This window comes from Sparus aurata, chromosome 1 (assembly GCF_900880675.1).
Source record: "Sparus aurata chromosome 1, fSpaAur1.1, whole genome shotgun sequence".
Classification (NCBI taxonomy): Eukaryota; Metazoa; Chordata; class Actinopteri; order Spariformes; family Sparidae; genus Sparus; species Sparus aurata.
In genome coordinates this window covers 7,567,981-7,582,583 of record NC_044187.1, presented here as the reverse complement: position 1 = coordinate 7,582,583, position 14,603 = coordinate 7,567,981, and the positions used below count along the sequence as shown (strand labels likewise).

Here is a 14,603-nt window from a genome sequence, read left to right as displayed (position 1 = left end):
AATTGTCACAATATGTACTTGTGCCATATGTTTCCAACAATGTTCAAAATCTGTAAATTTTCTCAAGGCATCAGTACGTTTTTATATGATCTGTGTTGTCACTACAACTTCTGGGGGACATGACAGTTGGAATTGGGCAAAAGTGACCAAACCTAATGTGAATAAAACCTGTCCTGTATTTCACTATACAAGAGACAATCAACACATTTCAGCCACTTATAAATCACCATCATTTTTACGTAATCACAGACATGTGAAGAGTCAAGTATTAATGTGTACATTTTGTTTTTTTCTGTTGCAGGAAAACAAAAAAAAAGACTAAAGTGCATAATTTGTTTCCTTATTTAAGGAAACAAGTGTTAATTTTATGGAGATATAGTTTTATATACAACAACATCAGTGATAAACTTCCAGCTAGACACAGAATGAAAAATTGAGACGGACCCAAATGAAGACATTCTCCCAAGTTTGGTAAATGACAGTCATTAGTCTGTCATTAACACTCGCCTCCAATGATTGCTATCTGCATGCTGTTATCTTGGGAACTGTTGACTGGCATGTGTTAATGTGTGTGTGTGTGTGTGTGTGTGTGTGTGTGTGTGTGTACACAAGGGCATGTTTGTGCACTTTTTGTTCGGTGAACCAAAATTAGCGTCTCAATTTAGAAAGGCATGTAGTCCCTGCTGAAAGTGATACTTGTCCCCGCAGATACCACACTTTGTTCCTGTTGTTAGGATCATGAATATTAATGTGTTACCTTGTTATTTCTCAGCCCAAATTATGATGATGACAAAACCAAAAAATGCGAGACAGCAGAAGCATACTCAAACACTCATTGTGGCGACTCAGGACCGATTGACCCCCTGCACAGAGAGAGATGTTAGAAGCAATACAGAAAGCGATGCAGATGGAAAGCAAAAAGGCAATCTAAGAGGCTCAAAATAGAACAGATTTGTAACAAAGGAGGAAAAAATGACACAGAATCAACGGAGGAATGTACGTACGTTCACTCAAGTATGTACGTACTTAAGGACATAGTTACGGCTCTTGTACTTGTCTGACAACTTTTGTCACTTTTTTTACTTTTCAAATTAAAATTTTGTACCCTTCCTGTCTAGTGAAAACTATGTTCTCCAGATGCATTGATTTTGAAGGTCTTGTGTTAAACTGAAGGATGAATTGTTCCTTTGTGGGTTGGGAAACGTCTGCTCCTTCTTCAGCTAAATAAAACCTCTTTAAACCCCTCTTGGATTAGCTGTAAAATGCATCGTCACAACGCTGAAAACTGCCTTTTTCTGACACCATGAAGAGTTGACCTTTTAGAGCTACGTGGTTCACACAGGAACGGCAAGCTGCAAACATATAATGATCTTTTAGAATATGACACATGGCTGTAGGTTCAACTACAGTTGCAGAATTGAGTCAATGTGACGCTTCACTTTACTTGACTGTTAAGATCTGAGTCACCTAGTTTTTATTTAAAGTCTAACATTGCGACCTGATGAAGGCCGATCCTGGGTAGACTCAGAAGATGAATACTACAGCCTACTACTGTTCTCAGCAACATAAAGACACTACATCTGCAGCTTTTAAAGTAAAAATATATAAGCAAAATAAGACAGACAAGACCAGCCATTGAATGTACTGTAATCATGGCTGAACTCGCACATTATTTCCTGTATTATTTGAGGTGTGTCTCATTTCTTAAACAACTTGATGAAGGTTCTCAGTCATTCAGGTTGTGGTTATTCTAAGTGCTGTATCGTAGGCAACTTGACTTTGGACAAATCTACTTTCGATGTTATAGCGCAGAGAAAAACATGGCCACTAGATTCATAAAGGTTGCAGTAATGGGACTAAAGAGGCCCACACAATACCCAGACTCAAACTATCGGCCAACTGCCTTTATCTGACCACTCTGTTGCCTCTCTTCTGACCCGTTCGGCAGAAAAGTGGCATTGAAACGTACCGACTACTGCCAACAAGATGCAAGAAGTCGCCTTTACATCTGGTGGCGCTAGTCTCATGCCAGTAATCCAAAACATGAAAACAGGAAATGACGGAATGGAGTGAAGACCATAGAAGCACACAGTAAGACGTTTGTGGAATACAATACTTGGAATTACTTGAAAGATAATTATGGCTGAGCTGATGGTCGCGTTGTCTGCTCTCGGGCTTGTTATTATACGAAGAAGTCGCAGTAGGCAAATAGTGGTTTGTTTACCATCCTCACTTCCGCCCTCCGACACACTGAGCTGGTTCGCTAGCGCACCACCAATCAGAATGGTCATTGAACAGCTAGCAGACAACCAATCAGAGTTTCCGATGGCGTCCAATCCTCCGACCACCAACACACTCAGACTTTGCAAGTTGAATCTGACCAGACACAGTCCGCGTGGTTCCAAAAGCTTCCAACACAGCTGAACACACGCAACAGATTTGTTCCTGAACTCTCCAAACAGTTCAGATGTCCAACGTTTGGGCCAGTGTGTTCCTGCCTTAACAGTGAAATTAAGATTGATCGGCCTCCAGAATAACATATATATATCAAGAGCTGCTGAGAGAAACAGTCATTATCTCAATACAACACAAAACAACATCTTCTATTTCATTAAGATAGATAGATACTTTATTTATCCCGAGGGAAATTCAAGACATTGTATTGTATTGTGTTAAACCAATTTTGAATTCCATCAGCATAATGATAAAAAGCTTCAACATGAAATTTGTTTAATAATTAATGCATATATCTTACATGAAGGCAGCAGCAGGTGTGTGATATAAACCAACATCACTGCATGAACAGTCAAAGCAGGAAAGGCTAAAAGACAAGTACTGGAACATGAGAGAGAACTGGATCGCCTGTTCACTTTAATCGTTTCCGACCCATTATAACGGTGTTGTAATGTTCTCGTACTGTTGTGTAAAATGGCCAGTGTGTTGGTTACAGCTGCGTCTCGCTCCGACTGATTCATTGCCAATCATTCACCGTACTCACTGTGCTTGTGTTCCCCTTACACTCCTTCCCTCTCCCCATCTCTCCGTCTCTCACTCTCCACATATTGTTTTTTTTCCAATTTAGGTTCACGTCTATCATTTCCTCTCATTAACTTGCTCTATTTAAGCCGCTATCTGTTCTTTATTCAGCACGAAATTAAAGCAGCTCGTGTGGATTTTAGAATAAGCCTTGAAAAAAGAGCAGATATTCACTTCTTTGCAAGATGCGAAGCAAATCAATATTAATGTTTAATGTAACGTATAGTAAACTTTAGTGTGACTTCTATTGTGTTGTTTGTGTCCTGTTGTTTGCGTTTTTAGCTCTATCTGTAGTTGCATTGCGTAATTGGTGGTCAATCTGTTCCTTTTTTTTTGTTGCTCTCAGTTACACAAGCCTGGCAACGCTCGGAGGATTCAAATAGCATGTAACACTGGTCGTGGGCAGGAGAGGAAACCTACACACTTAACATTCGCATCATATTACCACCATGCTACATCAGAGAGAGAGAGAGAGCGATGGAATGAAAGAAAAAAAAAAGAAAGACGGAAAGCACAGAAAATCCCACCAGATGGTCTGAAGGAAGACTCTGCGAGCACGTTGGAGTCCTTTCCTGTCTTACAAGCAGGTTTTCTATCTGTAATTGTGCGCCGAGTATTCCCCCGCCACCTGCATTCCTCATATCTCGCCATCGCCGCTGAAAGACACCTGAGTCTGCAGCTGTTAGTAAACCGGTAGAAACTTAATCCATCCCTCGCCATTGCCTCCAGTACCCCCCGTTGGCTGCAGTTTATCTACTCGGTCTATTTCCAGGAGGTGATGGATTTCTAAATTTACTCACAGTACACTGATAATGTCAAAATAACCACGGATCTCTCTCTCTCTCTCTCTCTCTCTCGCTCTCTCTTGGGTGTGTGTGGTTTGTAGCAGAAAATTAGTTCAGTCTTCTCCTGCAAGAAGATTAATAACACATTATTAAATCAAATTACAGTCCTTGGTGCAGGAATAGCAGCTAACTAAGACTTAATCTGTTATCACACTTTTACAGAATCAATCAGTCAAGATACCGACTGAGGAGCTGACGTCTTTACCGGCCTGAGTGTTTGTTATTCACAATACAAGTGCACACACACCCACACACACACACGAGCCCAAACACACAGCATCCTCCTATGCACACACACAACAGAGGCTTCCTAACATTTTTGTCGGCGCTGGTTACCACAGCAACAGGGCAGAGCTTGTCTTGAGGAATCCTGTGGCAGCTGTGAACCGGCCATCTGAGAGAGAAATGGAGTGGGAGACACAGACAGAGAGCAGAGTCAGAGATTTGAGGAGGTGGAAAGTTGAGTGATTCTTAAAAAATGAATTCCGCTCTATGAAAACTTGAAAAGTTTGAAAGCAGGATGGGCCCCATTAGAGTTCCTCCTCAATTCAAAGAGCCAGTTTCACGAGCCCAGAATCATTAAATCATCAATACCTGTACAGTCTTTCAAAGTGGCAACCTGTCCAAGGTGTACCCAAATGTTTTTGACCACAAAGTTGGGTGAAGTAATTTACACAATCAAATTGAGTGAGAGTTAAGAGACCTGCACGATGTAGTTCACTGTAGCGCACAATCAGAAATCGTACAGACTGAGGAGGCTGCCTATCTTGTGAGCGATGGTCTCATTTGTTAATGGTAATTATACTAATGTTGCAGAGTTAATGTGGAATGATTCATAGTTTAAAAGCTTCATATCACACCTTCAACCAAACATCACTATCAATCTAATAAAGACCGGAGACAGACTTCAGATATGACTTTTCGGCATCGGAGATGAGCAATGATTGATTCATAGATTCGACAGGTAATAGCTTGTTTTGTCACTGTCATCCCGACAGTTATCCACATAACCTTTACCATCCATGTGCCTGAGTGTTTCTGAGTATGTGTGCACGTGTGTGTGTGTGTGTGTGTGTGTGTGTGTGCACGCACATCTGACCTGACAGCTTAGAGAAAAGAAGAGCTGACATGAGACGCTGTGAAGCATTACCGTGTGATGTCCCATGACATTTACTGCTGTCCAACACACACACACACACACACACACACACACACACACACTCACTTACACACACTCCGTCCTCCCTTTATCCAGTCAGCTGTACTGGATCGAAGAACCCCTGATGGAAAATTCCAGGAAAGAGAAAGACCCGCCAACCCCTTCGAACATACAGTGATGGAGGAGTAGATAGATGGAGGTGGAGGAGGGGAAATGAGAGTCAGTAACTGGAAGCTGCGTGGCTGAGGTGATATAAATGTATATAGAAAGGACCAAAGAACACAAATGGAAGATGGGTATACATGTCTGTGTGTAAATGTGCAGGGTCTAACATTTTAAGCCACTGAACAAAGTAAATAACTTACTAGGTAAAGTTCCATACTCATTAGGCAATCCAGTAGAGACATCATTTATTTTGTAAATAGGGAAGCCACCTGTTTGAAAGACCACAACTATGCAAATAAAATAAATAAACTGTGTAGTTATTAAGAAGTAAACTCTTTACTCCTTACATCCACTTGAGTCTGGAAGACGTGACCAACTTCCTACCATTCTACCTCCGGTACCCTTGCTCGGACCACAACCATCTTCAAACTCGCCCATCATATTGATCTCAAATACACACTGGTGAAGATTTGTGGAAGCATTCTGCGCAGTTGTGAAACTTTCCCAGTGACACAATCTGTCCACTTACAGAAAGATCCTTACACCCCAACCTACAAACTCACAAAGTGAAACAATAGCAGCCACGCAAGCTGCGTAGATTTTGATCCTTGAGAGTCTGATTCTGATCCTGATTCTGATTCTGATCCATGATCGGACCCGGATTACAGGTCAGAGGTGCCCCTAACTAGACAGATCATGGTAATAATCCAGTTGTTCCACTCCCTGAAATTTCGGTGTGGGTTTAACCAATGTTGAACTACGGACAAAGCCAGGACTGCTACCCACCCTACTACCAGTTGGTATGCTAATCTAAAAGTCCAACACCTCCTGACTCCAGCTCACTCTTTAACTCATGGACATCAGAGTTTGTTTAACTTCGATTTAACCAGAGAAAGTTTACCCGTTACATTGTCCTTCCTCGCCTTTCATACAATGTTACACATTCACACTTGGGACAGCTACAATCAGTCGTTTGTCAAACAACTCGCTTAATAGTTGCTAAAAGGAACGTAGGAGAGCATTTCCTCATATTGCTCTCCGAGGCATTTTAAGTTTGCTATTTGAAACTCCATACCAGAATCTGAGGCAATGAGGTTTATGTTCCATCTTCCGTGGATGATAATATTTCCACAACGCAATAGCTCTGTCTAGAATTACAAAGAGCTCCTGGTATAAACACTTAATCAGCCAGTGTTGCCTCATGACACGATGGGGTCTCACTCAAGTAAAACTAAAAGCCCCAAACCAAAATAACTCCCCCTTCCCTCTTTCCATCTCTCTTGCTCTCCATCCCTATGCCCTCTCTTTGTGCCTATTTATTTCATTTGATAGTCGATCGGTTGCCATGGATACCGGAGGTCGTTTGCCTCCTGCGCGTCTCTTTGGATACAATAAAAACAAGAGAGGGAAGGCAAGAGAGAGAGAGAAAAAAGGCAGAGAGACACAGAGAAAGGGTTAGAAAGAGTGACGCCACGCAGTGAGGTATTAAGAATTCATTTAGCCCCCGCTGCCACACACTTTCAGCCTCCCAGCTCTTCTCCGGCTCTGTCACGCCGATGCTTTCGGCACATTCAGATCTTTTGGGTAATGGTCTCCAGTGCCACAGAATTTCTATCTGGCCTTTTTAGAAATCTTGGATGTGTTTCCTGCCAGCTGTGTGATGTAACTGAATCTGCTTTGGGGACAGACTGCCGTTGCGTGGACATCGGGTTGCCAGAAAAAAAAACACAGCAAAATGTATAAGGACTGAAGTGAACTGATTTACAAAGTCAGTCAGTTCGTCAGATTCAAATACAACAGCTTTGACTTTCAAAGATTGCGATGGCCAATTATTCCATTCCTTTGTTGGACATTCTAAAATAAATATGTATTAATTAATCTTTAATGAAAATCATCAATAGTTACCTTGGCTCATTGTTGTGTCTTGGTATGGCTCTTACACAAAGTTTACTTTGTTTTACCATCGTCATACCGCAGTTATTAATCTTGATACCTCATCTTCGTGCATCCTGCTTTTAAAAAAAGCATTGCTTTAGTCTTTCATTCGTGTTCAACATGTATACAACATACCCTGCCCCCAATAGTGTTATATGACACTCGCTTTAAAATCTTCAACACCTGCCCTACTGTCACATTTCCATCAATCTAGATGTTACAGAACGTTTACGGGTCGCAACATTACTTAAACGCTCTTTCAGATGCTTTTGACCTTGCCAGTAATAATCAGGCAGAACCGTGAATACTAAACTTTTTGGCAGAACAATGTACGTAGTCCATCAGAAAGTTATCAGAAAGCCCGATCAGTCAAACTCTACTTCCCACTTATATTTTAATGGAGTTGCTCAGTGGCCCATATTGAAATACTGTAGGTCTTCCTGGCAGCTTGTAGCAAGTGAGTGACAGCCGCTGCATGAGCGTGAATCAGAGCGTGCCAAAAAAAAAACAGCAACCCACTTTGCAGTCACAAGTAAAAGAAAAAATAGAATAAAAGAAAGTTAAAAAATTCTGGAGGTGAAACAGTTGTATAGAACAATTTCTGTGTTTTATTCGAACACCCTTTCTGAAACAGAGATTCGTGCTTTGAATCCCACCCCATTCTCCATCCAGGTGCAGTGTTGATGTGCAGTTTGTGTGCATGTGTCTTGTGTGAGGGAGAAAAATGGAAGATACTGAACCTCCTCCAAGGCACCTACACTAATTGACTCATTTTTCAGAAGTGCAGAGAGACACTGACAGACACTTGCACATTGTTAAAGGCAAATCATGTATAGGCAGCGTGCATGAGAAGCTAAACTGAAGAGCTTGGTAGTCACAGAAGCTGTTTTTAAGGAATGCATTTGGCAGAGGAAATAACCTCGAGATAATCCTTATAGCATTATAGCCCAAAGGCTGTCATCATCACTGTGACTGGGGAAATAAGAAAGCGCTGACCTGCAGTTTTATCCAGCCAGGCTACACACATTAAAGTGTGTTTTTTTTGGTGGTGTGTTCACTTGTGCTGCCTGGAGGGTCTCACCATGAGCTCAGTGACACCTGCGGATGATATCTGTGTCCTCATTAGGAAGGGCTAGCTACAGAGAACAGCTGAGCCTGCAAAATGTGTGCAGTATGTGCCTGCCTGAGGAATGCAGACATCATTTGAATATTTGTATCTCCTACAAGTGGCCCTTATATTCATTTTATTACATGTAAATGAAATAAAATTCATTCAATTTAGATTTTTAGAACACATAAACAAGCAATCTGTCTGATCCCAGACAACTCTTAAACAACCTCTGCATTTTGATGTATTATTTCGGACAACAATTATATAAAACATACAGTAAATATATCTAAACTTAACCAATGACATTGTTACCTTCCCGATACTGATTCTGATACCTGAACTCATCTGACACCTGAGTGTGAGTACCTATTCGGTACAAGTGCATTAAAAATCAATCAATAAATGGAAGTTATTTTAGTTATCATGCTGGGAAGAAGCAGCTTCCTGTTTCTAATGAATAAATCATCTAGTATCAGATAAGTGCAAAAACTCATGTACTGTAAGATTTCTACAATTTAGGTAACAATGGAGAGATTTCCTTTTCACATTTCGTGTAGGCTTTTACGTTGGAGCATCTGTAGGAAGTGCTGAGTTCCAGTGAGCTTGCGAACAAAGGGAATATATACATATATACAGTATTTTTCTATTAGAGTCTCAAAACTTTGATTTTCCAATAAGACATCAGAGGTCATTTCTATTAGTTAATTTCAAATCTTTTCACATCAAAGACCCTTTAAATGATGCAGTTTATACTGCCTACCCCATTTGATTTGTCCCAGGGTCCCCAATTAGAAGATGTGTAACTTTTAATGAGACCCATGACCAAAATATTGATCCATATGTTCTGATGAAATTACTATGAAATTACAGTATTTTGGGCTGTTTAGTACAAAAACCCATTTAATACAATTCTATTTATTCTGTCCCCACTATTATCCCACAATACCAAATAACTGAAGTCTGACTGTTATCTGCCCACTGCCTGTTCTACTTGTGTGCACAGTACACTTGGTACAGTTTTCTGCTCATTTCGCTTGTGCATGCATTTGTCCTGCGACCCAGATTGTGCATTTGGGAGCCAAAACCTGGCAGCAACAGCTTTTTTATTATTTAAAATGTTTAACCTGTTAAGAATGGATCCTACTGTCTAGCAATGTGTGAGTGTGTACATCAGAGTTAATTATCAACTTTAGAAAGCAACTGAGACAATCTCTTGTATCATTAGGTGAAAGGATGGGTACAGACAACTCCAATGCAGTTTATGGAAGCCCTCTCTTTCATAGGTAGACGTCGCTGAAGGATGGTAGTCCCCACTTGGTAATTTCTTTAAATACAGTTAAAAGAACACATTTGAAGAAACATTATGGTAAAAGACCTTAAAAGAAGCTTTATTATTATACTTTTGTTTCTTCAAAATGACCAGAAACAGAGGTCCCCTCTTAGATAGTGGAGAAAGTTAGTTCCCTGTTGGCTATATTGACATGTACGTATGTGTACGTGTGTGTGTGTGTGTGTGTGTGTGTGTGTGTGTGATGTTGGTTTGGCAGCACACTTCTGTGAGGTTGCACATATGAATTGCAAAAGTGGAAAGTATGAAATGACAAATCTTGTCTCTTTACCTTGTATCGTGTAAAACTTAACAGTTCCCAGCCTGCGAGACATCAGTATTAATGGTGCCTCCCTGCATTGATGAATATGTCTCTTCAAATGATCCCCATCAGCTGACACACATTGATCTAATGTTCAGGTTAATGTAAAACTTAATTTACACAAGTGAGGGTGTGTGTGTGTTTAAGTGTGTGAATGTGCTCTCACGTGTGGGTGGGTGTCTGCGAGCGTTTTGTGTTTTTGAGCATGTTGGTTGGTTTTTGCACGTGCAGATCTGCGTACGTGTGCTTCCCTGCTCGTGTGTGTGTGTGTCGACGAGTGGGTGTTTGTGTGGCTGTGTGCGATGCTCTGTCTGTGTGTTTATGTGTTTGCATGTGTTTTGCCCACTCATAGCCTATCTTTATCCATGCTGTGATATCTACACTAGCCCATGTCTTTCCAGGAGGGTTGAGGCAGGGCCGAGAGAAACACGGCGAGAATTTAATCTCCTCTGGAAATTGTGCCTGTTCAAACCTGCAGCACGGGTCGCTGGGAGAAGAACGAGGTGTCTTGGTGTTCTGTCTCTTATTTCTTACCGAAGCTGCTTTCATTCTGTGCTGTCGGGCCACTGGGGGAGAATTTTTCAGCATCCTGCGCTGCATAGCCTCGGGGAGGGATTGGACCTCCTGGGCTATTACAGCACATCCTCCTTCACACGCTTGTTAGCCAAGCAGCGCGCTCGCTCCCTCAACACACAGAAAAATGCATATTGAATCACTCGGTCACACTCTGCTGCTTTGTTCCTGTTGTTTTCTCTGGCATGCAGCTTCGATTTTCGCATGTTCTGCTGGCTCCGTTAACCTTTTCCCATGAACAATTGTGTTGTTGCTCTCAAAACATTTGGCACCGTCACAGATATTGTGTGACATCTGTCCTCCAGCATTTCGCCAGTCAGTCTGAGCAGTCGGAGTACAGCGGGATTCTCCTCATAGGAACCACTGAACTAGTGGGGATCCAGTGCTTTCCTCAAGGACACGCTGAGAGTGGATGCTGGTAAAATTTAATTCTGAGAAATGTAGCTATTAGAGCTTTGTTTAGCTTTATAATTAGGATTTCGTTGGGAGTGTATGTGTGAGTGTCGGGGGAGTTACACAGTCTGGGAAAATTGCAAGTTTAATAGTGTACACATCGTAAATGTCACTTTATGTTTTTCATGGCTACTGCAAACAATCCGACTTTTGCTACAGCTGCTCTTAAGGCCTGAACTCCACCAGCAACATTCAGACACAAGTGGTCCGAGAGGAATTATGGCAGGCCCTAAAAGTCAGAGCTGTACTCTGAAACAATGACATTTGGTGACTGAATTGGACCCTGCAGGGTTCACCTTTTTCGTCGCTCTAGTTTTGTTACAGTCACTGCGGTTTTGCAGTAATGATAACTCTGAGGGGCCCTGGGTACGGGTGAGGAAGAGGCCTGCAGGAGTGATTTGATCATGTGGAGTAACAACAGAAGACGAGCTGTGCAGCGCCACCTTCAGACCGCACGCAGCCTCAACAGATACACATACCGCCTTGACGATGAGTTGCAGCACCACAGTTTATTTGAATGGTGGTAAAACTGGAGGTTTTCGTTGTTTCTTATTAGCTTGATTCCACTTTCTGCCCTCCCTTTTGAATTTAGTAGGGTACAATTGATTGTCGACCTGGCGTTCAGTTGGTGTTTTCTGTTCTGTTTTGTTTTTGTCTGATTGCAATAAAACAAATCAATTCAGTGACTCTGCAAAAGAACCAGAAACTGCATTTAGCAATTACAAATTTAGGGAGTAAACAAAACAATATTTGCCAAAGAAAATGGAAGTACGCTACTTAAGTGGATTGTCGTATCGTGTCCTGTTCTGTGTCACTCTATGAGCTGTTCTCCTTGACAGTCCGTCCTCCTACGTGGTTCGAGCGTGTGAGTATAATGGTGATCCTGTTGAACTGCATGACTCTGGGAATGTACCAGCCCTGTGAGAACATCGACTGCTCCTCAGACCGCTGCCAAATACTACAGGTACGCGCCAACACGAGCACACACACATATACATTTTGTTGTGATCATATTGTTGCCATTGTTACAGATCAGGTTCAAAGCTGCCTTCCTGCAAGAAGTTGCAGAAGATAAATCTGTACACGTTTCTGAAAAAGCATCTCATTGTGTTGATGGTGATACTACATGTTGATGTTCAATTGAGATGGCACTGTTGGTCTATGTGTGGAATATCTCTAAGGCTAGTGGTTGGTTTTGAATGAATCTCAATGAACGTAGTAACCCTTTGTCTTTTTCCTTTACCTGAACATCGGGATGTCAACATTACCATTGTAACCATGCTACTATCTGCATTTTACTTTAAAGTACCATCTCACTGCAGCCAGCTACAGCTAAATGGAGGTGTTTTTGGTTAGCTTGTCCCCTCCTTGTCTTCAGATTTATCTTACTTATCTGTTAGTCTTTTCTACCTGATGTTTGTATTGATATTTTTGGGTCATCCCCCCTTTGGCTTATCATTTATTTACTCCACCACCGCTGCCCGGGGTCCAAAACAAACTTTGGACTTTAACTTTTATTAATCTTCCAATTTCGTCCTTTTTCTGCAACGAGCGTTACAGCTCCGCGGAGCCGCTAGCGTGACTGAAAGCTCTTGTTTTTCTCTTCTCCGACGCCATCTGTATGTGTTGTGTCTAAGTTTACTTTCTTACACGGTATCATGTATATTTGATCAGAGGCTCTACAAACATACGTTCGTGCTGTACAAAAGCACTTACACACTTACAGACATGTAAACAAATCTACAAACTCGCACTCTCGTACTCAGCCATACATATTTGATAAGCAAAAGCCCACAAAGGGAGACGGCCTAAAAGCACACGAAGACAACAGTGTGTGACGACGTGCACGCGCACATGTTCCCACGTTCTTAGAAGCAGTGTGTTTCGTAGAAGTGTGCACAATAATCCATTTATCCCTGCGTTTTCGTGTTGACACATAAAGGACACGCTAATTCACATGCACACACGCCCTCCCTCCGCCCGTCTGTAGTCCTTCCTCTCAGTCCTCCATCGTCTCGCTCTCCCTCCTCGCTGTGACTCACTTGCTAGCATGTGGTCTTTATGGTGCAGCGAGCATGACTTTCTCACGTACGGCACCTCGGCAGCTTCCTCCCCCTCCCCTCCCCCCGTCATCCGGCAAGACACAGAATCCCTCCTCGCTCGTATCAAAGGTTGGCCTGAGTGGGTGTAACATCTGTGCGCGAGCGTGTGCACGTATGTCTTCGGTCCGGACGGTGTGAAGCGCTTGTTGAACCACCCCGGCGTCCTGTTTTTTTTTTCACATGCTCGCACAAACACGCACACGGCAGCTCGCTCATCATAAAACAGCCAACACACACAGTAGATTGATTCGGCTCCCAGGGGGATGTGGCTGGCGAGTTGGACCTAATAGAATTTCTCCTCCAAGTATCTATAGACCCCCTATTCAATATCAGCATGGATTTAGCGGGCTACAGCGCCGCAGTCGATACACTCCTCTCAGGAAAATCCGTTGTTCAATACCGCGATTTCAATGGTGCCTCGGCAGCGCAATCTATAAGCGCTAACAAATGTGGACTTAAAGACCTCTGGAGGCTTAGCTAGATATTTACTCAGCTAGTATCCCGTCTTAGATGGATGGATGTGTGGATGAAATGGAACAATCTGGCTTGGATGGTAACTGAGGTCGGGATTCTCTATCCGCTTTGCATCTCTGGTTTCTCGGAGGTTCTATCAACTTCTAAGGCCTCTTGGATGTGTGTTGAAACGTCTTAAAGACCAAACAGGAAATCTCATTTGCATTTGACTTCCTTCTAGCTATCCTGTGACCTGGATGGCGGAGAATCTTCATAGACATCACAAGACGTTGTGTAGACACAGCAGTGGTTTTATCTGACTGGATACAAATCAATGATAAGCCTTCAGAGAGAAAACACCATGAAATAACGTCCTTCATCACAAGTCAAGGCTACAAATGAGCGCTCGAGCTCGTACACAAATCTACCAGAGATCACACACACTTGTGATCTAAAGTGTGTTTTATAATAGCAGCAATGCCTTGATCTGATAACTGGTTGGATTGGATTGAAAAACATTTTGAAGATATGAAGGTCTTGGAGTCTTTTAATGTTACAATGTTTAGCTCTGTAAATAGATTTGGAACCACTGAATAGTAACGTAGAGTAAAAAAGGCTAAAACAACATCAAAAGCGGCTGCTCTCCCTCTCTTCTCTTCTTCCAAATTCTTCCTGAGCAATGTTAAGGGCCTCTACAATGTCATCAAAAGCATTACTGAAATGGTTTCATGTATTTTGAATAGGCTTCAGCCCCACTGGCCAGGTTTCCATTATACTGTCCTATAGGTGTCTTTTTCTCCCGAGCAACCTTTTCATTTTTAATCCATGAGACAGATTAGTGACATCTTGTTTGAATAATGTAGTCCATCATGAAGTACTATTTCTTTCTTCTTCTTCTTTTTTAGCCACTGGCTTTCTGTGTGTGTGTCCTTTCATATAACAGGTCCTTCATGTATCCTACATGGACGGGGCAACATCTGGACCTTAGTGGTCTTCCTCAGGTCCAAACATTGTCATGTTAAAAAAAATGATATAACATAAATGGACTTGCACTTTTCCAGACTCCTGACCACTCAAAGCGCTTTACAACACTCACCACATTCATCCATTCACACACACATT

The 14,603-nt window shown here is 42.1% G+C and overlaps 1 protein-coding gene across 2 annotated transcripts in view; it reads left to right on the top strand.

Annotated features, from left to right (window-relative positions):
- cacna1ib (calcium voltage-gated channel subunit alpha1 Ib) overlaps nt 1–14,603 on the top strand; it is a 232,969-nt gene that overhangs the window by 75,218 nt on the left and 143,148 nt on the right. For both annotated transcript variants that reach the window (XM_030431025.1, XM_030431017.1), the window contains exon 3: nt 11,779–11,890. In XM_030431025.1, the coding sequence (XP_030286885.1) occupies nt 11,779–11,890 (112 nt within the window). The remainder of the gene's footprint in view (nt 1–11,778; nt 11,891–14,603) is intronic.